Consider the following 24197-nt stretch of genomic DNA (forward strand, 5'->3'; position numbering starts at 1 on the left):
TGCATTTGATGGAATTTTATTAAAAGACAAATCACAAAACCAAAAAAATGAAAGAACTAAAAAGAACTACAGTAGCATGCCTTCTGAAATGTTTTACGAACTCATTCTTCACATGTTAAGCAAGCAAAGGTTTTGAAGGAACTGGCAGTATATTGAACCTGTTGATACTGCATAACTCAATACAATTAATGTGTATGTGAAAACACAAACCAATAAAAAAACAAGATGACAATTAACAATTTACACCTTATTTGAAATGTAACAAAGGCTGGACGACATCTTACTGATTAGGACGGGATTTGTAAGCCCCATATCTAACTTCATTGTGTTGACAAAAAAAAAACTGAACACACAGCAGTATTGAACAGGTGTACTGCAAAAATAACTTGTGTTTACAGGTAGTTTTCAGCGAGGAGAGTTATCGGTCATATGAGGAACCGGAGTGAAAAACCCTGTGCCAGAGGCGATAAAGGAGTTTTCTGATCCGTGGGATATGATTCCACTATTGGCTGGAGGAGGATAGTGAATGAACGGAGGTTGCGAGTAAACTTGAGAAGAATTCTGTGTTACATAGGCTGCATCATTGCTAGCTTCCACATTTCCCGAAGGCAGGGGAGCCATCATCCATGAGGAGTACTGCTGCTGCTGTAAGAGCCACTGCTGCTGCCTTCCCAGTAACACCCATTCTGGGAGCGGAGGATACGCTGTGTGTCCAAATGATTGCATATTGAAACGCATTGCTTCCTGCTGTGGGTAAATCTGGCTTGGGTAGACCCCCCTTGTTGTGTATGCAGGAATATTGTCTGGTGTTGTGTAGCTTCCAACAGCGTCGGGAGAAATAAACATTTGCTGTCCGTTTAAGATGTACTGGCCTCCGGAAGCTTCACCGGGGCTTACTGTTCCAGCTGAAGGGAGCATGCGAGCGACCTGATCTCCCTGGATCAGTTCAGTGAATGCCTGGTTGTAATAGCTGCTCATAAATTGATGGTTAGTCCTGGGAGTTATGATGGTGTTAATGGGCATTTCGTGGAGTCTGTCAGTGCCTGGGTTAACGTTGGGGACTTCACAGAAGATGGGATTAGGGTTTCTCTGAGCTTCGACACTTCTCTGTTGTTGTGGGCGATTGGGTCCGAAAAGCTGGCAGAAGGTAACACTGTACTGACTGTTTGGACTTCAGTCCCTCCGGACAAAAGGTTGCCTCTTGTTGAAGTGAAGCCCTTAAGAAAGGAGTCGTTTGCGGCGAGAACCAAGTTTGCATGAGGGGCGTCAAGTTGCTTCTCATCGTCCACAGGAGCTGCAGACGTAGGAGACATCTCCTCAAATGAGTAGGCGGAGGCTGGATCTTGTGTCACGTCTTTTGTGGGCATGTTACATGTTATCTGCACACGCGTTTGATCCGATCTGCTTTCCATAAGCCTTTGAGATGAATTGTAAGTACAGGAGGTTGCATTCTCATCATTAGGAAGAGGTGATTTGTCAGCGGAAATATTTAACTTAGTCTTTCTCACCAGAGTCATTAGGCGATCAAAATTCATCCTGTACTCAGGGGATTCGTCTAGTTCACAAGATCCAAGTCCTGCGTTCTGGTCCTCGGGAGACAGGAGGGTGGGGGCTGTAGCAGGGTTAACTAAAGAGGACTCAAAGGTTGATTCAGAGCTGGGCTGACTGCATTCAGCTGGTTTGTCATTTTCCAGCAAAGGATCCTGGAGATGGGGGTTACTTGTGCCATATCTGTCCAGAGTTTTGACTGATTCATCAGCTGGTCTTTTTCTGGTTGGAGGGCATTGATCTCGGGGGGGAGGTGACAGGGTTTGACTGGTTTTAGGTCCAACAATAATGGAATATGGGGATTCCAGATGTACCTCTGCCTGTTTTACTTGCAATTCTGGGATAGGCGCCTGGTGCTGAAAGTCTCTCGGTCCTGGTTTTTCTTGGGGACTAACAGGGGAGACACCATTCGAGACGGGAGTGACAACAGAGTCGGCATACGAGGAGCTGCTGTTCACATTCAGAGGACTCAAGACTCTTCTTTTTTGGACCACATCCAAATATCCAATGTATTTTTCAGAATGATATTTCTCTGTGTCTTGTCTTGTTCCTACAGAAGGAGACAAGGGAGAATTAATAACAGAATACATGCTTAACTCTTTGACAGCTTAAGAAAAGAAGGGAAAAGGCCCCTTCTGAAATCTGCTTCTGAGATTCAAGACTCAAAGTCTTTAATGTCATATGCACATTAGCTATGGTAGATATGGCAATGACAATCTTAAATCCCGAGCTGCTCCAACAATGCAACATATTTATACAAGAAAAAACAATAAAACAAATCGAATCAATAATAAAATAAAAATAGTCAAGTAGATAGAATAGTGCAGATTATGTTGCAGACCAATGTGCAATTAATGCAGGTGAATTAAACTATACACATAAATCCTGACAAGCTTGAGCTTAATAATGCAGAGAATGTTGTAAGTGGCCGAGTAAATTCAGGAGTCTATGTACATTGTTATTAATAGACCTTTTAACAATTAACAGAAAAATAAAAACCTACATAAATATTAACAAAAAGTTTAATGGTGGTGGTTTAATTAAGCTGCATTTGACCTGCCTCGTGTGGGCCCTGGCTTAATGTCAGCATCAGAGCCCTATTCGATTTCAGACAAGAATAACTACCGTTTGACTTCTCACATTTAAATTCAGTAAAATTATTATAAAATGCTACAAACATTTCAAAAGCACCTCTCTGCTCCGTAGCCTCTCTGTGACCACAGGACTTAAACCACTACATACTGTACATTCTATACTTATTCTAATAATATTCCACACCTCTCACTTATTGTACATATTACATCCTGCTTTATATTTTGTTAATATTTTCTGTACATTTTTTGTCAAAAATGTATATGTTTTTTAGTTTTTCGTATTGTAACTATATTTCATTGTTTTTATGCTGCCGCAACATAAAACATTCCCAAATTGGGATCAATAAAGTCATTGTATTCTATTCTAAAAATATGAATAAATACTTTCAAATGTACACCAGACAGATATCTAACACTATTCAAGGTATACCTGGTTCTGGTGAGCTGGTGACAAAAATCCTATACAACATTTTGCTTGTTTATTAGGAAGAGAAACAAAAGGCTAGCTTAAATGGCCTAACGGGACTCACCCTTTTGTTGTGGAGTAGAGCTGGTTCGCCAGACGAGTTTAGGATCTTTCTTGAGGGCTTTAACCAGTTTTAAAGCTGCAAAAAGCAAAAGGCACAGTTGATACTGAAGACAGCATGCTCCCATGTATCCTACACTCTGTAGACTTTGCAAATTGACTGTTACCTTCACTGAACGAAAGACTCTTAACTTGTTCAAATGCCCCCGGTCTCAGCAGTATACACTTTGTAAGAGAAGACACAAACACTTCGTATTTTAACTTGTTTCATTAAAACACTGAAGAAAAATGGTGACGCACATGTTGTCTATCATAAACTCACACCAAATCTGGACCCAATTACCGCATGGGAATGTAGATAACACGCATGAAACATGAACAGGTTACCTGTGCATCCACCCTGTTGTAACGCTCCCGTTTAGAGAGCATCTGAGCAATGCCCCCTACTATGTCCTGTTTCATCTCGTTAAGAAGAAACTCAAAATCCCAGAAGTACAGAAAGTCTGGGTGCTTCATCCACTGCAAACACATGCATATTATAGTTAAAGGTGGGAGCAACACTTTTGTCTTTGATATTTTGAATCCATTTTTCACTCACAATGTATTCTAAATGGTGATCATAGCTCCTCATGTGTTCACAGATATTACAATGGCTGATCATTTCCTCGCAGCTCTCACACAGGTAGAACGGGCTCACAGAAATCCCTTGACACTCCCACACAAAGCCTAGACCTGGTGATGACATGCTGGCTTTAACATATGGTATGCTCTTGAGAAATGAAATAGAAATGAAAAAGGTTTGCTGTGCAAGGTGGAACTCACCTATAATTGGTCCACGGTCACTTCCCTGTACACTCAGGTAGGTGGACAAATGACTGCTTTCGCCTGTGACAACCATAACAACACATTACTACAATAAATGGAAGAAAACACTCAAGACTTAAATGAAGGTGGATATTTAAAAAAATGTATACGATGCTTACCAGTAGTGTTACTTATACAAATAAGTAAGTAAAATAAATCTGCTTAAGCCTCAAAATGTTAAAAGTCTGTGGCATCGTACTAAAGACAGAAAATAACGCAGGTCAAACTTTAACACCTACCTGTTAAAAACATTGCGAGTGCTTGCGTCGATACATGTTCTACCCTCTGGCTGGATCTAGTTTGGTTCTGCTGTTCCTTGGCCACTGCTGTTGCCCTTTTCTGGAAGCCTTCCAGTTTCATGCTTGTGTCCTCCAACTCTGGACCACTTCTCTCCTGCTGCTGTCTAGTGTCCAGGCTTTGGGTAAATCTGCCTGCAGAGCCAGGGGCAGGAGGAGGCTGATAATCCTGATGTTTCCCTATTTTGACGGCTGGAAGTAAGAATTAGAAATTGTGGATATTTGTGTAAATCAGACAAATATACAAACAATGCACTGCATATTTAGATGTATGCACAAAAACAATACCTAACATTGCACCAACATCTACTTAACTAATGCAGCTAAAACCATACTTTTACATTCACATGCTTATATAATTAACACATCCATAATGATCAATATCCGTATGTTAACGCCTGGCTTCCCATATCTAAAGGCTAAGGTGAGGTGAATCACACAGACCTACCTGCAATGTCTGACTGTTGAATGCCAGGATATGCAACGGGCTCATTTTTATTTAAGATCGAATGCGATGGAACCTGGTCTAGAATCGGGTCACGATCTCCAGACTCTGGACTCTTCACGCTCTGAGCTCGGACCAACTGACCCACAGCAAGTCTTCCCTCCACTTTGGAACTGGATTCAATTCCTTTTTAATACAGCGATGTATTAAAAAAGTGTGGTTTATTTAAGGATTTCTCATTATAGCTCTATTTGTGTGCTTACACAAAACAGGAAGTGATTTTACACGCAATTACAAACTCAATGCGAAGACAAAACATTTGCAGAAATGAAGAGAATGAAACAGCAAAATCTGTGACTAAAACAGGTTCATTCAGCCACTTGAAGTGACTCAAACAAAAAGGATCTCATGGTCAATGAACTCAAACATAATGGATCCTTTTCTACACTTGTTTTGTATCATCATGTCCTCATCTCTGCTTTATAAGCAGGAAGAAGATCTCAACTCACTTGAGATCAGTGATGATATAATACAGAGATACCAGAAACCAGTGTAGAACATGACTACGGTTGTGTTAGCTGTACGAGTGTCGAGGTAGGTTTAAGAGGTAAAATAAGATAATGAAACCAGTTTAAAGAATAATAACACATAATATACACTGTTTTACACTCTATAGAAAGAATACTTACCGACTTTAGGAGTTGTGGAGTCATGTGATGGCCCTCTGGTTGGATTTGTGGCCAGTTTGGGAGCTTCGGGGGCTTCAGTTTTTTCACATTGAACTGACTTTTTAACATTGGCTGCAGATGTCACCATGGTTTTAGTTGGGACAACAGCTATGGACACATTTTCAGAGTTTCTGGAGGTGTCTTCCATTGTGAAAGCAGGAGCAGTTTTGCAGGCGACTCCATGCACTACCATGGACTCGTTGTTGGAGGCTGCGGCAGCTTCATATGAAGTCTTAGCTGTAACATTGGCTGCAGCTCCAGTGATTCTTTCCAGGGGTTTGGGCGACGTTGCAGATTTTGTTGTTGACATCGTATTTGAGATGGATGCAGTTGAAGTGGTGTGGGTTACTGTTAGATTAGCGGTGGTTGCAGAGGAGATGGAGGTCTTGGACGTGGTTTCAGTAAAACCTGCAAATTGAGCCACCGCGGCTGCAGTTTTGCGGGATGCCTCTGCCTGCGAGTCGTCTGAATCCTCAACCTTCATATTAACCTCCTTTGAAATGAAATGAAAACAACCATATTTTGTACACTGCTCAGTTGTGCAGCTGCCAAAAAGTCAAAAAAAAACCTGCTGCATTTCATGCTATATTCGTTACATCTGCTCGGCATACATTTAGACCTGACTGATGTCAAATCGACTGACCTGGTAGTCGTCCCCCCCCGAACAGAGCTGATGTTGAGCAGCCGACGAGTCCACAGATTGAACATTAGACGGAGCTGACGTTGAAGGGCTTTCATACTGATCCTGAAGTACCTTAACCGTCCTTATGGCTTTGTAGATGATAGAAAATACAGAAAAGATCCTTTAAAGATCACATTCAACCAAAACTACTAACAACATCCAATCTGAAAATAAGGGATAGATGTAGACCTACCTGATTTAAAGTTTTGTTTGGAGATTTTATCGTAAATGTCTTCCTCTATATCCACAACCTGGAGTCAAGATATTAACAACAATTAGTAAAACTTGTTATTAAAATCAGTTTCAATCTTCAACGCTGGCCAAATGAAATATTTTCTTTAGCTCAATAAGTGACCATTATTACAATGTCCACAAATATAATAACAATGACTAAACCTGAGCTTCTCCATGTCCATTCTGTTGTTCAATCAAAGCAGCAACATGTCTGATTGCATTCATCTGTTGCACCGCTGGTAGAGGCGAGAGTTTCTGTAGCTTCTAATCAAAAACACACACACGGAAAAGCATTTTTATGAAGATGTTAAGTTACGATTGATAGCTATGAGTAAGATGCCTTTTGTTAGGGAATATTTTTTGCTTAGGTGTTTAACCTAGTTCATCATTTTCTCCTTCCTCTGTCTGTATTGCCATGGCATAGTTTTTTCGGCCTTGGAGGTGCCGTTATCTTCATTAATGAGGGGGAGCCTGGGCTTCCTGAGCCTTGTTGTTCCCTTACTGGGTATGAGCTCATGCTGACCTAAGATTGGTTTTATTGTTTTGGGATAGCTGGGCGCAAGTTTATCTGGCACCAGGTGCTCTTGTACGCATATTCTATTGACCTTGATGACAATTTTAGTCAGATGTATAGTCCATATTCGTTTAGTCTGGCGACTGAAGAATGTTGATTATACACTCTGAACTAGTTAAAACCTCGTATTGTAATGGAGTTCTTCAGAAATGTTCGGGCAACAGCTCTGTCAACTCTTGGCTGCAGCAAATGTCTTGTCAATTCTCCGGCCGTTAACTTCATAATTTTGCCATCAAAGTTCCAGCTCTCCCAGTGTCTCTCTGAGGTTCGTCTCCATTGTTTCAAAAGTTTCCACCACACCTTTAATGTGAGCTGTTTGGTTCAAGTCAAAAACTATATATTAACAATTGAAATACTTTAAAAAAAGTTTGTGTTCAATCATATAAGTTGTGCATCTAGCATCTGCCGGGGTAAATGAAGACTTCAATGCCTTTAATTATGCCTGGCATTTATTGTAAATGTGAAGCTGTGTCCTAAAGGGATAGGTTAGGATCCATTCCATCTTAGTACAATATTCACATCGTATACGTAAATTGAAAAAAATATATTAGGAAAAGGTGAAACACTGAGGGAAAATAATTAACCTTTGGAAGTGCTCAATCAATTTATCTTACTTTGTATGCATTTATGTACAGAATGAGAATTTGACTGACTGGATTTTGAGAAAGGATTACAATGATCGATGAGATTCTCAATGACACACAGCATACAAGACAGACCCAAAAAGTACTACATTTACTCACCATCAGATACGACTTCTGGTGGTAGAATCCAGAAACATGGCTGATGATGTCCTTCTCTGGGATCATCAGAGAGCAGCACTCACACAGATAGAGGGGGTAACGCTCATCACAATTGAGTTCAAGAAGTGAACTTAGGCCTAGGAGATGCATTGTTCACCATCAACATATGTTCTTATTCAATGGTCAAGTGAATGTCAACAAATGGTATGAGGAATAAAAAATTCTATAGTTAAGAAACTTTTTCTTTTCTTTCCCTCTCCATTTCCTCCATCATTTAAAAGCAAACTCTTTAAATATTTGTAAAGAAAAAAGGCACCGACCAATCACAGGGTGTCGAGTCTTCTTCTTGAGAAACTGCCACAGCTGTTCTTTTTGTTGGAAGTTCACATTTGAAGAACCTGTAACAACCACAGAGCACAGATAGTTTACTAGAAACACCGAGGCAAATCTTACACAGACCAAAATACAGCCTTAACATACTTTCGTCCTTTTCAGCCTTCTGACTTGGTTTGCCACTTCCTCCCTGGTTTGTGGCGGTAACCTGCTTTTGAGATTTGGATGAGTCTTTTTTGGAGGAGAGAATTCCTTTTGTCTGTTTCTTTTCTTGGTTCACATCGTGAACAGGACAAGGGTCTTCATGTGAGTTTATCCTCTTCTGTTTCAGGATATCTTTGCAGCTTTTGTTCCTCTCTTTTCCACTCTCTGTTTCATCCTTTTTGTCTGTGTTTTTGCAGGTTTCTGGGGTCTCGCTAATTGGTTCTCTCAGTATAGGCTCTTCTAGCTTCTCCTTCTTGATCTCAGGGCATGTCTCACTACCGGCAGACTTTATCTCCTCCAAACCATCTTTTGAAAGCCCTTCTTTTCTGTTCTCTGATTCTTTTTTACTTGGTGTAGGAATCTGCTTGTTTCCCGTTTCTGCACTTTGTCCACTTTTTGCAAACTGTGTATTGGTGACTTCAGCACCAACTTTTACAGGATTTCTTTTCAGGGTGGTGTCACTCTTCTCTGTAGACTTTTGACCCCCCTCCATCATCCTGCAGTTCTTCTGACTGCTGTCTGTCACATGTCTTGTGGCCACAATTTTCAGGGTTCCTCTGGGGACTTAAAAACAAACATACATCACATGAAATACGCATTTGATTATAATTATTGACTGTTCTATTCAGTATCTACAACAATATAAACCGTCAAAAATGAAAACCAAGTGAATGAGGTGAACAGATTATTATTGGCAGTTTTCTAAGAATCTAAATGCATTGCCATGACAACATTTTAATTTGGCTAGACTTACCCAGCTTCCTTCCAGGTTTAATTTTGGGCTTAAGCAGTGCTTGACAAGCACTCCACTTTGTACACGACAGGAGGTGTAATACTGGAATAAAATATAGTGTAAGATTAGTCATGACAGTCAGAGATGCCAATGTGCAACATTTTTTGCATTAACCTTTTCATACACAAGCTATGCTAGGTTTCTTTGCTATATTTTTGGAAATCACTGTATTTAATCATTTAATATTCAAATTTTTCATTAAATATCTCGTTTATGATTAACATAAATCACTATTTTATTGAAAAGTAAGAAAGTAATAATGAAAATAAGGCTTTGTGATGATCAAAAACAAGTCAATTCAGGAATACCTGGAATTCTGAATTATTCATTCATAAGTAATTCATTGCAAAGATATTTACAATTAAAACTCACTCGGGTCACCTTTGAGCAAGGGGCAACCTCCGGGGTTGAGCAGTGAAACACATTGGTGTCAAAAACTGCAGTTCATCGAATGGCCGCGTGGCCGAGCTCCAAAACAGAGCAATTGCATAGAACCCCCCATGTTAAAATGCCAAATTTTACAGCAGAAATAAACATGTTTACAGCGTGGTACAAAAATTGCTTTAGGTCTCTATAGCTAATTTCCCTATTCATGACAACTGTGAGGAGGGTGAATTTCTATATAACGCTCCAATTTTAATTATATTAAGGCTTAAAGTTATGCATAATTAAGGGCGTGGTCGCTTTGATTGACAGGTTGGAGCCGTCAGTGGGCGCTAGCCGCTAGTTGTCTGCTCTGTGCGATTAATTGTACTAACAGACCGTCTAAGAAGTCTGGTCACCAGTTTTTTCGGTAAGTGAAATTTTATTATTATTTCATTTATATTTTAGCACCGTTAGCAGTAATTATCAGTGTGTCTGCTCCATAGAATGTATAAAGTATCGTCTGCTCACTTGTTAGATTAGCTCGTTAGCTAACTAATTTGACCCATGTTGTGTCTCAAAGGGTTAAAAATACTCACTATGAGAGTAAGAGCACGGATCCCAGATTGGCTCATCCCTATGTACAACCTTTATAGACAGAAAATATGGAAACAAGAGAATGCATGAAAGGCTGGAGGCGTTGCTGCATGCAGATGATACAGAAATTACATTTCTAGTATTGAATACCTGTACATGTGATATGGGGTGAAAGCACCGTGCTTGTTTTGCCAAGTCCTCCAACATCTCTGTATCAGTGCTGGAATTCGTGGAGCCTGGATGGAAACTCTCCTATACACACAGACACACAAAGTGCAAATACAAATGTTGTGGATCCAAAACCTGAAACACTCACAGCATAACCAAATAGAAACACATTAAAGCACAGACACATAAATGGTTGAAGTTAAAGTATTATATTGTTGATCAGCAGTGTAAGAGACAATAATTACCCCTTGTTACGTCCCATGCATGCTGTACTTGTGTTTTTGTTTTCCTACTGCTCTTTCCCCTTCTCCCCACTGCAGCTAATCAGCAGCTGATCAGTACCTGCTGGTGCACCTGAGACTGATGGATGACTGGATCACCTCACCCTTTAGCTGGCCTATCAGCAGCCAGGGCCAGTCATAAAGGAAGCATTCTGTCTCTCTGACCTGGGCCTGCTGCTGACACCATAGCCTGCATGATCCCTTTTCTTAGTGCCTGATTCTAGAGAGAATCTTGTTTTCCATTTACTGTGGATGTGTGTGGCTGGAGGTGGAGGCGTTAGTTAAGTTTGGGGTACCTTCTACATTTCATCACGTAGTTAAAACCTGTTAGACACACTAGGTTAGTGGATTGTTGCCACCCCTGTTTTGCTTTGTTCCATTCTTAGTAGTGCAGAGAGTTAGGGTTTTTGTTTGAGTTTGTGTTTCTAAGGATAGACTTAGATAGGCCTTGTTTTGTTATACTTATTTCTTTTGTTTGGCACAATCTGTCTCGTCTCCTCCTCCTCACTTAAAGAACGTTTGAGGCAATATTCGGTTTTAAAAGGAATAAACCTTTTTGTTAACTTCCACTCTGACTCCCTCTATTATTGGTTGTTGTGTGTTACTGTCCCCTGGTCCCCTAGACCTTGGTGGGGACGTAACACCCCTGCACCAAATGAGCAGAGAGCAGTGTCTGTCTGAACAGACAGAATATCCACAGTCTTTATACCTTTTGAACAGGCGTGCAACTACATCATCACAGCCATATGATTTCAATACATTGTACATATAATGTGATTATATAACATATGACCTTTGCCGATAAACACAAGCTACATTTAGAGACTTTCGAGTCATTAGTTCAGAGGCCCATTCTCAGAGACCCCTCGGTAGTGGAGTGGTTTACAGCGTATGAAATTAACATAAAAATCCAGCATTTTTATTGTATGACAAACCCCAATTTTCAAAGAAAAGGTAAAAATGCCAAATAAAAGTATCTGAAAGAAAATATGAAAAGCATAGTTTTACATTACATGTCACTTGTAAGACGCTTTTAACCCAAAGCGACTTACATCTAACAACATTAAGGAAAAAAATGCAGGAAGAAGTTTGACGAGAAATACTTACTAGAAATTTCGCCACATGGTCAAAACTGAACACATGAGCGTAGCATTCATCGCCTAACAACCTCCTCTCGCAGAGCAGACACAGGAATCCCTTTTCTGTGTGAGGATTCCCTTTGACACAGCTGGGGTACATGACCAGGAAGTGACTACCTGCAAAGATGAGGTAAAGAAACATCAGAAACAAGCATAGTTTGCACTTCTTATTCATGGACAGACTTTATCTCTTCGGTATTACTCACCGAGAAGAGGAAATCTCTCGTTTTGTTTGAGTTTGCTGTATGTTTCCCGCTCAGGAACTGCACAGACATAAAAACAGACAAAATGCTAAAGTAAAATTAAAGTGATGACTTCAATGTATCTTATTGAAGACTGATAAGTTGTTTTATCACTCACCACCATGCTTTAAGTGATTTACACTAAATCTCTCCATCACTGCAGACAAAATTAAGAATGAGACGTCACAAAATGTACTTGATGAAAACCAGATCTAAAATGCAAAGAGGAAGAAGAGCTTTCTTTAAATTGTTTAACGTAATACCACTTCCTACCTTGAGCGTAACTTAGCTCGTCGAGGCCCTGTAACATCCGGTATGGTACATCAAGAATCTGAGAAAGTAAACATTTTTCTAGTAGGTGAGGGCTAAAGAAAACATTTGTCTACACAAGGTGATTGCTTTCTTCTATTATACCTGAACTTTACTGAGGTTAGTTATTGCCTTTTGGACTTCATTTTTTGTTTTTATGCTAAGAAACTTTTCAATATTTACAGTTTTCCCAGTTCTGTTCAAGTTATTGGGCATTTTACCTTCAGCTTCCTCTGGTTTGTTCCTCTTTCCTTCTCCTCTTCCCACGCCATTGATCTCAAAAGATTTATATCAAGGCAGTTTTTCCAAGCAAAAGTAAGCCGCCACGGATTCTGGTACAGCTGAGAATTCAAGACAAAAGCTGATCATTATAAAGCAAAGGTAACAATCCAAACACCAGCATCTGTCTCTTAACCTTTAACTTTAGCTACTTCTTTAAAATGTTGGATATCTTCTATATTATGTTGTGTGGAGAATAACAGTTTTCCCATGCCTGCAACAGGTGTACTATGGTCGTGGCAATGAAGAAAACATACTGCATCCGGCCTTGGCTGTACTTGGTTCAGTCCTGTGACCCTTTCGATAGTAATAAGGGGTTAGACAACACTGTGGCAGATGCCCTGTCATGTGTTCCTTAGGATGACACCTGTGTGGATGTCATCTTAAGGGAGGGGGTGTTACGCGCCAATACGTCTGTTTGTGTGTGTATGTCTCCCCCCCTTCCCTGATTGTCTCCCTGCAGATGATCTCCATCAACTAATCAAGGCCAGCATAAAAGGCCTGAGGAAGACTGCCGTTTCTCTCTTCCTCTTCCTTCCTTCACGTGGCTGAGGCATTTCCTTTCTGTTATCTCAATAAACTCTTTTGTTAATTGACTATAAACTTGTGTCTGCTCCTCATTGTGTTGCGGCTTCGAGCCAGTCGTAACAGTAATCCTCTTTTCCTGTCCATCTTAAGTTGTACTTGTTTTTTTCAAATAGATTGATGCATCTACATTTCCTTGTTTACTTTTGGCATAAGTAAGTGTGGCGGAGAAAAATAATACACATTTTTAATGAGGACAGGAGACAGTAATACACACAAACGACTCAAAGCTCACCAATGTGTGTATGAGATGTTTTGTGGAGTCAACGTGTTGTCTGAAAGAAGACTCAGAGAAGCAATCCTCACAAGCGAAGCACATGTAAAAAGGTTCGCTCTGAAACTGTGTGCAGACAAACGTCATAACCAGAGGAACACCTACACAAACAAACAAATTAAGAAATGATATATTTTTCAGTTTAACACCTTACGAAAACAAAATTGCATGTCAAATCGCTCACCAATAAGAGGGGGTTTTCGCTTCAAGCTTTCTGTGTGGAGAGTGAAGAGCGGCAGTTTAGGTACCCATCCTAATGTTTCAAAGGTAGAGGTTAGGAGGAAATGCTTAAAAAAAACATTACAGTTTTACATAAGTAAATACATTTTTTTTTAAAATCAACTCAATCTTTGTTCCTTAAGTGTAACGAGTTCACAAAATGGACAAAGATACATTTTAGGAAACTGTGATAACATCAATCATTGTCAAGAATGAAGAATAACTTTTTTTCGGAAGAAAAATGAACAATATCACAGTTGTGTGTTGCAGCATGTTGTAACAGAAGGAAATAAAGTTGACCCTTTTGGCCATAACAATCAGCACCTGTAAGGAAAGCAAGAATACAACCATTAATCACTTCAACAATACATACTATTATTAAAACTAAGAGAAAAGTCAATTGTACCTTTGCCAACAAATGTAGTCACCATCTAGAAAAGAACATTAGAGACAGATATTATAGTAAGTAAGTTTCTGTAGCATATTACTTTCTGTAGGAAACTTTGAGAATGTTGATTTACCTCTTGATGTTTCTTTAGCGACAGGTGTCTGCGATATTGAGAGATGAAGCAATAGCTCCAACTGCAGTTCTGCCAAAAGTGAAAGAAAGAAAGCTTACTTTATCAAAAAAAGTATGCGTGTCCTTTATGTTTTCCACAACGTGAATAGTATTAGGTACAGTAATGACTTCCAGGCTACAGTAAGGAAATGTATTATTGTGATATTTTCTAACCTGACACTGTATTTTGTATGATGGAGTAAGTTCCTCTGCAAAGAAAAAAGAATAATAAGGTCGTTTTTATTTTTGTAAAAAATGAAAACATAATCTTTTTTTCTGGAATCTATCTATCAAACTAGTTCACATTGAAATAACACATACCCGGCTTATTCTCTGGTTTGACAACGGTCATCACGCTGCACTCATCGTTCTCCTTTTTGATGGATTCCAGCTCTTTTGAAGCTACAAGCAACCACAGTCACACTTAGTTAAACACACTGGGTTCCACTGAAAATAAAAACCAACCTGAGTAGCAATTTGGTTTGACACTTCTATGATGAAGCGGAGTACATGCTAAGGTTAATGCTGGGAGTTTCCCTCGGACATCACTTGCTAATTCAGGTTGGCTTGGTTGTGCTTGATGTTCTGCTGTATAACTGGTGCTTTTCTTGCTTGGTTTCTGACACCAGAATTAGATTGTGTAGGTTTTGATGTTATAAAAAAGGTGTTAGATTGTTGAACTGGCATCCTAAATAAACAGGGTTTAGGGACTGATTTTAAAAAGGTCCACCGACACCTACTGAACACACATGGTGTTGATTTCTGGCAGTCCATTATTAGTTAAAGTTTTAGTGCCTGAAATAGCTGATGCAATGGCAGCTGGAGTTATAGGCCACGCACGATTCACTTCCCAAAGCAGACTAAGACGCTCTTGCATGTAGATTTTGGGAACATTTGAAAGCCAGATCAGGGGGAGTAGAACAGCTGTCTTATCAACACTGGGTATCGGTATATTATGTGCCCATCTTATACCCCGATAAAAACCTTTAAATAGAGATGTTGAGAAAATGATGCTAATAGTTTAGCCTTCTGCTAGCTGTCACTGCTAAGCTCGCAGGTTCACAAAGAAAACAGGAAAGGGATTAGCATAGAATAACTACATTATGACAGCAAAGGGATCACAATAAAGACGGGGGTGATTTTTAGTACTTCAGTTTGTAGTACTTGCAGAGGTTACTGTATGGCGTGCTGCGTAAACACACGTTCACACTGAAATAATACATACCTGGCGTTTTCTCTTGTTTGTCAATTGTCACCGAGCTGCTGTCATCTTTCTCCTTTGTTATGGATTCAGGCTCCTTTAAAACTGCAACCACAGACACGATTAGTAAAAGATTCTGACTTCTGGAAAAAGTAAATAAAAACCAATCTTGATAACAGTAGTTATCAGTTAGGTTAGACATTTATACGATGAAGCAAAGTACATGCTAAGGTTAATGCTGCGAGTTTCACTTTGACATAATTTGGAAATTGAGGATGGCTTGGTTTTGTTTGATGTTGTGCTGTATTACTTGTGCATTGCTTTGTGACAACAGAGCTGGATTGTGTACGTTTTTGATTGGATTTAGGGAAGCAGGATCTGAAGCTGATCTTAAAAAATGAAGAGATTCCTTAGCAACACAGGTCTCCTCCTCCAGGTGTGGGTTTGTTTTTACCGCTCTGCAGTTTGACCAGTCCACCAACCCCCTACTGAATACACATTGGCAACCAAACATAAGAGGTATCAGTGCCTGAACAGGTGATACAATGGCAGCTGGAGAAACAGGCCACGCTCATTTCACTTCCCAAAGCAGACTTAACACGGTCTTGCATGTAGATTTTGGGAATGTTTGAAAGCCACATCAGGGGGAGTAGAACAGCTGTCATACGTTGTCTTATTAACACTGGGTATCGGTATCTTATATACTATTATTGTACCGTGCTAAAAACCATTCAACAGAGATTTTGAGAAAATGTTGCAAATAGTTGAGCCTTCTGCTAGCTGTCACTGCTAAGCCCGCAGGATTACAAAGAAAACAGGACAGTAATTAGAAGAGAATAGCTACTGTATGACAGCAAAGGGATCACAATAAAGATTTCACTTCAATACATACCCAGCTTCTTCCCTGGTTTGACAACTGTCATCAAGCTGCTCTCATTGTTTTCCTTTGTGATCGATTCCAGCTCCTTCAAAACTACAAACAACCACAGGCACAATTAATAAAACATTGTAGGTTCCACTGAAAAATGAAAAATAAATACCAACCTTCTATATAAGAGGTGCTTTTAATGGATGAGAATTTGGCAGGCTCCAGGCTCACTTGCTGTAACAGGAAGTCATAAAGTTTCACATGAGTATGAACAAAAGCATCCGTTTGGAAATATGTACTAGATAATCAACTTTATTACCTTCATATCCATGTTTGAAGTACCATGAATTGCGTCTGTCTGCTTTGCAAAATTAAGCATCAGGGAGCCAAGGTTTTTTGTGTTAGTGATGAAAATTTCCTTTGACTGCACAGTTGACGGGTGCCACGCTTTCTGCACAGAATAAAATTCAAATGAATGCCTCCCAAGTAAACAAACAATAATGATGGATTCACAATTACCATGTTTTTTGCCCAATTAGACATCAGCATTTATTTCATGTATATTCACTGTGCGTCAGAGGCACTTACGAAGTAAGAAAAGATGTGGTCGAAACTCAGTACGTGTTTGATGATCCCGTGGGCGGCCACAGTTATCTTGCAGAGCGTGCAGAGGTAGTATCTCTTCTTCGTTTCACCGACACAAATGCATTCAATCAGGTGCTGCATGCCTAAAAGACGATGATCAGAAAACACAAACAAGGGGGAACAAGTTTGAATATACTTATGGATTGGTGTAGTTAATTTTGCCTTGATAACCTGCCTCTTTAAGTTTCATCAGTTTGCCAAATTATTTATTTAACTGACTTTAACTTGATTCTGGAAAACTGCTAACAGCTTTAGACAGACTGCCTTCTTCCATTGAGGAAGTTCAGTCAGAGAACTCACGTGTTTCATTAATATATTTATTAGAAACAGTATATAGTTTGAGTTTGGCGTCTAGGCTCGGGCGTCATCACTCCACATATTAACATAGAACATTGAGTGATGATTAGATAACTAACCCCGAGCCCACAGGTGGAAGCTGGGGTGGTGGTGGGGCAGGCGAGCATCGCCAACATGAACGCAGCAGCAGCGAGGTGAACGCATTAGCGAGGCGGAAATAGCAGTGGCGGCAGCAGCATTAGCAAGGCAGAGGTAGGCAGATCCAACAGTTTAAACAGAGCGCCAGACTTAGGAGACTATGTTTGGTTGGTTGCAAGAGTGACGAGGGGCGTTATGTGCCAATGTATCCTTGGTGCTCGAGTTGACTGCCTGAACTAGCTCGCAGACTTCGCCCCATTTAACAGTGGAATTTCTGTGGTATATTAAATCTGTTCATACAGTGGGTTACTCTCTGACGTCATAGAGGGTGCAGAGAGGATGTTGTTCAGGGAAATGGGGGGGCCATAGGATGATGCTTACCTATAGCTCGAATATGTCAGGGGGCCCCTAGGACCGGGCACATGTCACTTTAGTGGGGCACACTGACTAAATGGATTTTAAATCCTGATTAAAACACTGATGATTTGAGCAGATTTGTTCCACATAGAAAACAAAGATTGTTAGTTTAAATTAACAATACCAGAGCAGAGATGGGTGTATGTCAGTGTCAGATGAGATAATACAATATTTACAGTGATCTGTACAAGTGAAAGTGCCTGACGGGAAGGTAAGAGAGGAAGATGTCAGAAATGAGGAGCTTCACATTGAAATATTGTGATTTAAGTCAGATTCTCACAGGACACATGACTACAGAGTCTGCAGTTTGCTTCTCCTTTCATTCTTATTTTTTTGGGCATTCTGTCTGGACTTTCATATGCACTGCATCTCAGCTACCCCAAGTCTGTGATGCTCACAGTTGATCCTAAAGGTACTGCTCATGTTGGGCCAAGGTGAACTGAGACCAAGGTTACAGACATTGAAAAACCAGCTGCAATGTGAAGAAATGCACACACTTGTGACTGCTGTTCATCTGCTACCAGTTCTCTCAAATACAAACATCTCAAAATAGAAATGAATATAAACCTGAATCAGAGAAAATATATTTTCTGTAATTCTGGATTATATGTGTATTTTTGACAACACACTGAACAACACACTTTGGACGCGCACATACATGTTTCTCCTATAAATTGCATGCACAAAGACTGTTCGGGGGGGACTTCCACAATTGGCTCTGGGAACCTCGCATCGCCCGCGTTGGTGTATGATACTATGCTATTGTAATAAACCTTATTATATACAAGCTGGTGTCTCCGGAGAATCCTTCATCATCTTCACAAACCTCGCTACAAAATATACTTCATTTCTCATCCCCAAAAATATTTTTCTGAAACATTTACTAACCAAGAAGAGGATGTTCCCTTGTGCTGTCCTTTTGGTATGTTTGTATCGTCATCCTCTCGGTCTTGAAAACTGGTGGGGAGAGAAAGATATTTAAGTGATGAACAATAACGTATATTAATAGAAATATTGAGTGATTATTAAAAGTAAAACAAACAAATGTCTGCTGCTTTGATTACGTATAACAGAAGGAAAACGCACTGTTTGATTTTATTAAAAGAGTCCTGAGGAGAAATGTGCTTACACACCTTCATTCATCTTGGGAAGATTCTCAATTTCACTGAGAATGTGAGCCACTGCAGAGTAGGATCAGATCAATTTCATGAATTTACAATTGAATAGATTTTTCAAATATTATATGTATTATAAGTCATCTAATAATCATATACCCTCCGAGTAGGTGCTTCTTTCCACTTGTTTAAACAGGTTTCCAGGTAATTCCAACACCTGCAAAGAGAAAATTTCAAACCAATCAAAGACGTCTTGATGCAAGAAATATAGATTCATTATTTAGAGTCATCGAGTCACTCGGGCGGTTAAACATTTCAATATGCATTTAGTTTTAGTATTGCAGGCCTTCCGGTACAAACCTGTAGGTCTCCCATACTGCTTCCCTTCCTTCTGAACTCGGGATTCCGGACGTCTCTCCATTGTTTGTTGGGGATCCAGGAGAAATTCAGTGCGTTGGGGTTTATGTAGCACTGAAATTCAAAATACAAATTCAATTTTTGCTTCCAAATTCTAAACATATTTGCATATTTCTTTAGGATGATCTGCACTTACAAAGTAGTTTCTGGAGTGGTCAGTTGAAGAGATGTGTTGTAAAATCCTCTGTGATTGACACTTTACCTCACAGACATGGCACAGGTAAAAAGATGTATTTGACTCTCGACTGAAACACATCGACATGCCTGAAAAAAATTACTGGTGAGATAGCGATAGACACAACAGCTTGTGGTTCAAACTATGGCTTCTACCCTTTACGTAACCTCTAAACCTGTGTTTTCATCCGCTTGGTCTTCAGCTGAACTTCTACAAATCTACAAAGATAACTTCTTGCATTCTGGGACATTTTATTTCTGCGCAAAGTATCACCTTAAGCATACTGTTTATCATCTTTAGCAGTATGTACATTGTCTGACCGGTTCACATTTGTTTAATGAGAATGATTCCACAAATGCATGACAATGTGATACCTGACGCATTGCCTTCAGCAACAAATAATATAAATGTTGTGATAAATATTGTCATAAACACAAGCAAGGAAAATAAATTGCCATCAATCATTCTAACTCCGCTACAGTCAAGGTTCGGTTTGTCTAATGTTGGGATGTATGAGAGAAAATGCTAAATTACCAAACGACATATAGACACATTACTGACCTATTATGGGCTGTGTGATTTCAGCCTTGGCTCGCGAACAGACCAACTCAATGTGGGGAAAGATGCCTGTAGAGTTAAAATTACAATGGAAGAAAAAGAGGATAACAGTTCAGCTTTTTATGAAAGGCCACATAACTTCAATTCAAAACAGAGAAAAAAAACAGGTAGAGTGATTACAGTTCATCGGCAATATGACAGTGAAGAGTGTTTTAATAAACACTGGTGGTATTACCAAGTCAATTGAAAAAAAATTAGCTCAAGATTACAGTATGCTTACACAATTTCTTATGCCAAACAAACAGTAAGAATAAAAAGGCTTACCATGACCCTTGAACCTAAAATTGAATCTTGAATCTAAAAAGAAGTTAACAAGAAAAAAATGTTAATTTACTGGACACAAAATCTGAGAGACACCTTCTCTAAAGCAGGTTACTAAAAAAAAAAAGGGACCCCTTAACAGCCATTTCACCTGGGGTTAGTGCAGTGAATCTCTATTCAGTTAATCATTACATTTAATTTAGTTGAGCTTTTATAGAAGTAAAATAAAACATTCAGATACAAACTCACAACAAAACAATGCAGATACAATACGCTTCAATTCAAAAGCCAAACCAATGAGTGCTATTTTTTTGCCACTGCGTCCAGACTTCCCTGCAGATTTTCAATAACTTTTACTAGACTAAGTAGTATCTTGTATCATTGATACAGGGCTGACTCAATTCCAATGTGTGTGGTGTGAGACCAAATATATGAATTATAAGAAAACGTAATTATATTCTGTTTGCTTTTATAGCTGACATGCATCAAATAATCTGATCTCATATATCATTGGCTTTTATTACTGAGCTAGTTTGTCCAGTTTTCCAAGTTTAAGAATTCAAATAATCCCCCAAACTCAAGTCTCATTTCCATTAAACTAATAGCATTACTTTTAGTTCTGCATTTTTACAAGAGTGCACACAAGTTGCATGCAGACGTGCACAACAAAAGAAAAAGGAATTACCTTGATGGAAGACATCTATCATTTTCTGTTGGTCAAGAACAAAGAAACATGCATAGGGTAATAAAAGAACATAGAATCAGGAATATGGAAAACTGCAATAACAAAAATCTAAACACAGGACACACAACTTAATGCTGTTTATGAGACAGTAGCAGACACAAAACTGATATATTTAGCCAACATGAAAACTGTTTTATCGCCAAGTTATTTCTACTGGTTAATGGAACAGAGTGGGAATTAACCAGGTTAGGTGTTCACAAGGTTTAATGCCCACCTGCACATGTCCATTTGAGTGAAAATGGGTCTTCATATCAAAAAGGAGTTTAAATGTGGTGAGGCAGACCTAGAAAAGAAGAAGTAGAACTAAATACTTGTTCATACTAAAATGAGGTGTCCACTAGGGAATCAGATGCAAATATAACATTTCTGTGTTGAAACACATTATGCCATCACACACACACACACACACACACACACACACACACACACACACACACACACAGACACACAGACACACACACACACACACACACACACACACACACACACACACACACACACACACACACACACACACACACACACACACACACACACACACACCCCAAACAAATGAGCAGGCTGTGTGAAACTGCACAATGTAACTTGGTATTGTGAAAAAATATAGACACCGTTGCACCGTTTTCTTTCACCGTAAATCTCCTACTCAAGGAGGGCCCACACGTTCTCCAAATGGTTTAGGTCGGGTGAGGAAGGGAGCCATTTCGGCAACTGTATCTGTTAACTGTGTTGCAGATACACCCACTGGTGCTTACATACCTCAGATAATTGACAAAGCACCTCTTTTTTGAAGCAAGTCAAATAAGTGTGGTGAATCGACAAATAGCTTACCGGACAGCCCAGGTTCAGGTAGTCCATGATCAGAATTTGCAGCCTCCGTTAACTACACAACATCACCATTGACAACGAGTTTTGATAGAAGTTTGAAAGTGGAAACTATTCGTCAAGAAGTATGTTTCCTTGAGTCTGTTGCGCAGTTTTCATGTCGCTCCTTCTTACGCGCCAACGCATTTGTTCTGTAGAGTGAAGGAGCAGGTGTTGATGAGACTCCTCCTCCGAGAAACTGTTTCCTGAGTTGAGTGTCACGGTGATCAGTTTCAGAATACTTCATTGTCCAATAAATTTACCAGAGGTGGGAGAAGTACTCAGATCTTGTACTTAAGTCCAAACATGTAGAAACACTGTTACAAGTAAAAATCCTGCATTCAAAATGTTACTCAAGTAAAAGCAGAAAAGTATTAGCATCTAAATACATTTAAAGTACCAAAAATAAAAGTAGTCATTATGCTGGTACCATTTTAGAATAATATCTCTATATATTTTGATCGTAATTATTGATGCATTATGTGTTTATCAAAGCTGGTAAAGGTGCAGCTAGTTTTAAAGGTCCCCTATTATGCTCTTCCGGTTATAACCCGTCCTTTTGCTTGTTATGTAGCTTTTTCTGCACGTAACGTTCTGCAAAGTCAAACCCCTCAGAGTACACCCTGCAGCGAGTAAAACTCTAAAGCAGAAAAGACGTGTCTATCCCGCCCTCAAACGCCTGGTTGTATATTTTTCTTTTCCCATTTCTTTTTTCCGGGCGCTATTGACCTCACTAAATCTGGAGACCAATCGGCAAGTTGGCACGCCCATAGCTATAGACCAATAGGCCATCCACTGTTGGAAGGCTGAAATGTCAAGAAAGTACTGTGCCCTGAAATGTGAGGCGAAATGTCATCTGTTTGCCTTACTGAAGGCAGGGGGACCTACCACGAAAAAGTCAGTGGTTGAAATTAATTTTTAACACTATTCGTTCAACAGTTCGCAGTCCTACTGTGTGCCAGGCATTTCACGGACAACAGCTTCAGAAACCTTGCACAGGTTGATGCCGATATGCAAAGCAAGTAATGAAAAAACCAATGTGATTTTGGAACATTAAACAATGTAAATATATTCTAGTACACCTCAACAATGGGACCTTTAATCACTTCTTAGGTTACAGGGTAGCTTGTGAATGTTACTCCATGTATATCTAAAGTCTTCTTTTTTATATTTCACCTTATTAATCTAAATGTGCAAAGTAATTAAACATATTAAATAAATGGAGTGGAGTGAAAGTACACTATTTACCTCTGAATGGTAGTGGGGTAAAAGTACACAGTAGCAACAAATTTAAATACTCAAGTAAAGTACAAGTCACTCAGAATTGTACCAAAGTGCTGCACTGTGGAAATGTACTTCAGTTACTTTACACCACTATAATGAGAGTATAATGGAATTTATCTTTTGCACCGGCAAATAAGTGAAATAACACTCACCATACACAGTACATACAATTTATTAGACACAAAAAGGAAATTGCATCTTAAAGTGGCAGTCTTAGTAAAAGTGCAAAGTGGTTTGTTCTTCCACTGGCTTGGGTCCCTTCAAATATCAGTTATATTAACAATAAATAATTAACTATACATTAAAAAAGGCAATGATGTTAGTGGTGTTGGTGGTAGAATATCCTAAGAAGGATCCATTAGGCTTGAAAAGAGGAGCACAAGTTTTAGCCAAGGTGTGTGTGTGTGTGTGTGTGTGTGTGTGTGTGTGTGTGTGTGTGTGTGTGTGTGTGTGTGTGTGTGTGTGTGTGAGAGAGAGAGTCTGTATGTGTGTGTTAAAGGGGAGACTCATGTAAGACTTGTTTGATCCATAGAGCAATATGCACAAGCGCTGCCCTGCAGTATATAACATAATTCAAGTTTTAGCTGTGCTTCATTGTACTGTACTTAATTCTAGGCCTGACTTGTTATTTCTGAGCTGTGGTATTATTACTTTCAAGATTACTTTTTTTTTTACTACTGATACACATACATGCTTATGTAAATGTTCATTTATGATTGGCTTTAGTTTGTTTTGGTGGAAAATAACGAACGAACGAAACCAGACAGGATACAGACTGTACCTTTAAATAATGCTCATTCTATGCCTCAAATTGTGCAGGTGTAATACCACGGCTGTGATATCAATGTTCACATTTTTATTTACATTATTCAAATTGGCATAATTAAGTCTTTAAAAAGGGGATAGGGATTGTGAGTCTCCCAACTGACACAGGGTTTCTCCTCTAGGGACAGTTTGATACTGCTCTGGAGTTCTACCAGCCCACCAACACCTACTGCTTTACATATCCGTTGATATCCTGGTGGTCGGTAATGCAATTTTTTGTTGCCTGAAATAAGTGATACAATGGCAGC

General features: G+C 39.4%; 1 protein-coding gene across 2 annotated transcripts; it reads right to left on the reverse strand.

The window, feature by feature from the left end:
• Window positions 1–22005, reverse strand: LOC134874818 (uncharacterized). 2 transcript variants are annotated; one of them, XM_063899034.1, is made up of 45 exons: window positions 21808–22005; window positions 21191–21259; window positions 20917–20941; window positions 20235–20267; window positions 19914–19979; window positions 19314–19441; window positions 19121–19231; window positions 18920–18977; window positions 18779–18826; window positions 18534–18602; window positions 16737–16876; window positions 16468–16599; window positions 16325–16382; window positions 16173–16253; window positions 15305–15385; window positions 14401–14481; window positions 14254–14288; window positions 14042–14110; window positions 13927–13951; window positions 13486–13554; window positions 13263–13402; window positions 12385–12504; window positions 12128–12185; window positions 11973–12011; window positions 11819–11875; window positions 11581–11729; window positions 10175–10276; window positions 10027–10075; window positions 9026–9106; window positions 8793–8835; window positions 8215–8759; window positions 8055–8132; window positions 7735–7871; window positions 6580–6681; window positions 6377–6434; window positions 6145–6272; window positions 5463–5994; window positions 4777–4959; window positions 4272–4520; window positions 3991–4053; window positions 3767–3900; window positions 3556–3687; window positions 3336–3393; window positions 3173–3247; window positions 1–2098 (listed from the first exon to the last, which is right to left on the reverse strand). In XM_063899034.1, exons 1-45 carry the CDS (start codon window positions 21832–21834, stop codon window positions 1002–1004), a joined length of 5814 nt encoding a protein of 1937 aa, XP_063755104.1. In that variant the 5' UTR covers window positions 21835–22005; the 3' UTR covers window positions 1–1001. The 2 variants fall into 2 exon arrangements, with proteins under 2 accessions (XP_063755104.1, XP_063755103.1); XM_063899033.1 differs by having other exon boundaries at window positions 8215–8835.
• Window positions 22006–24197: the final 2192 nt, after the last annotated feature.

The sequence above is a fragment of the Eleginops maclovinus genome, chromosome 13 (assembly GCF_036324505.1).
Source record: "Eleginops maclovinus isolate JMC-PN-2008 ecotype Puerto Natales chromosome 13, JC_Emac_rtc_rv5, whole genome shotgun sequence".
NCBI lineage: Eukaryota > Metazoa > Chordata > Actinopteri > Perciformes > Eleginopidae > Eleginops > Eleginops maclovinus.

Coding starts and splice junctions, on each gene's coding strand:
- LOC134874818 (XM_063899033.1), bottom strand. CDS start 21,834: ATGGACTACCTGAACCTGGGCTGTCCG. Junction 16,383..16,467: donor CTTCAAACATGGATATGAAG/GTAATAAAGTTG, acceptor TTCCTGTTACAG/CAAGTGAGCCTGGAGCCTGC. Junction 8,133..8,214: donor GAAGGCTGAAAAGGACGAAA/GTATGTTAAGGC, acceptor TGGTTGTTACAG/GTTCTTCAAATGTGAACTTC.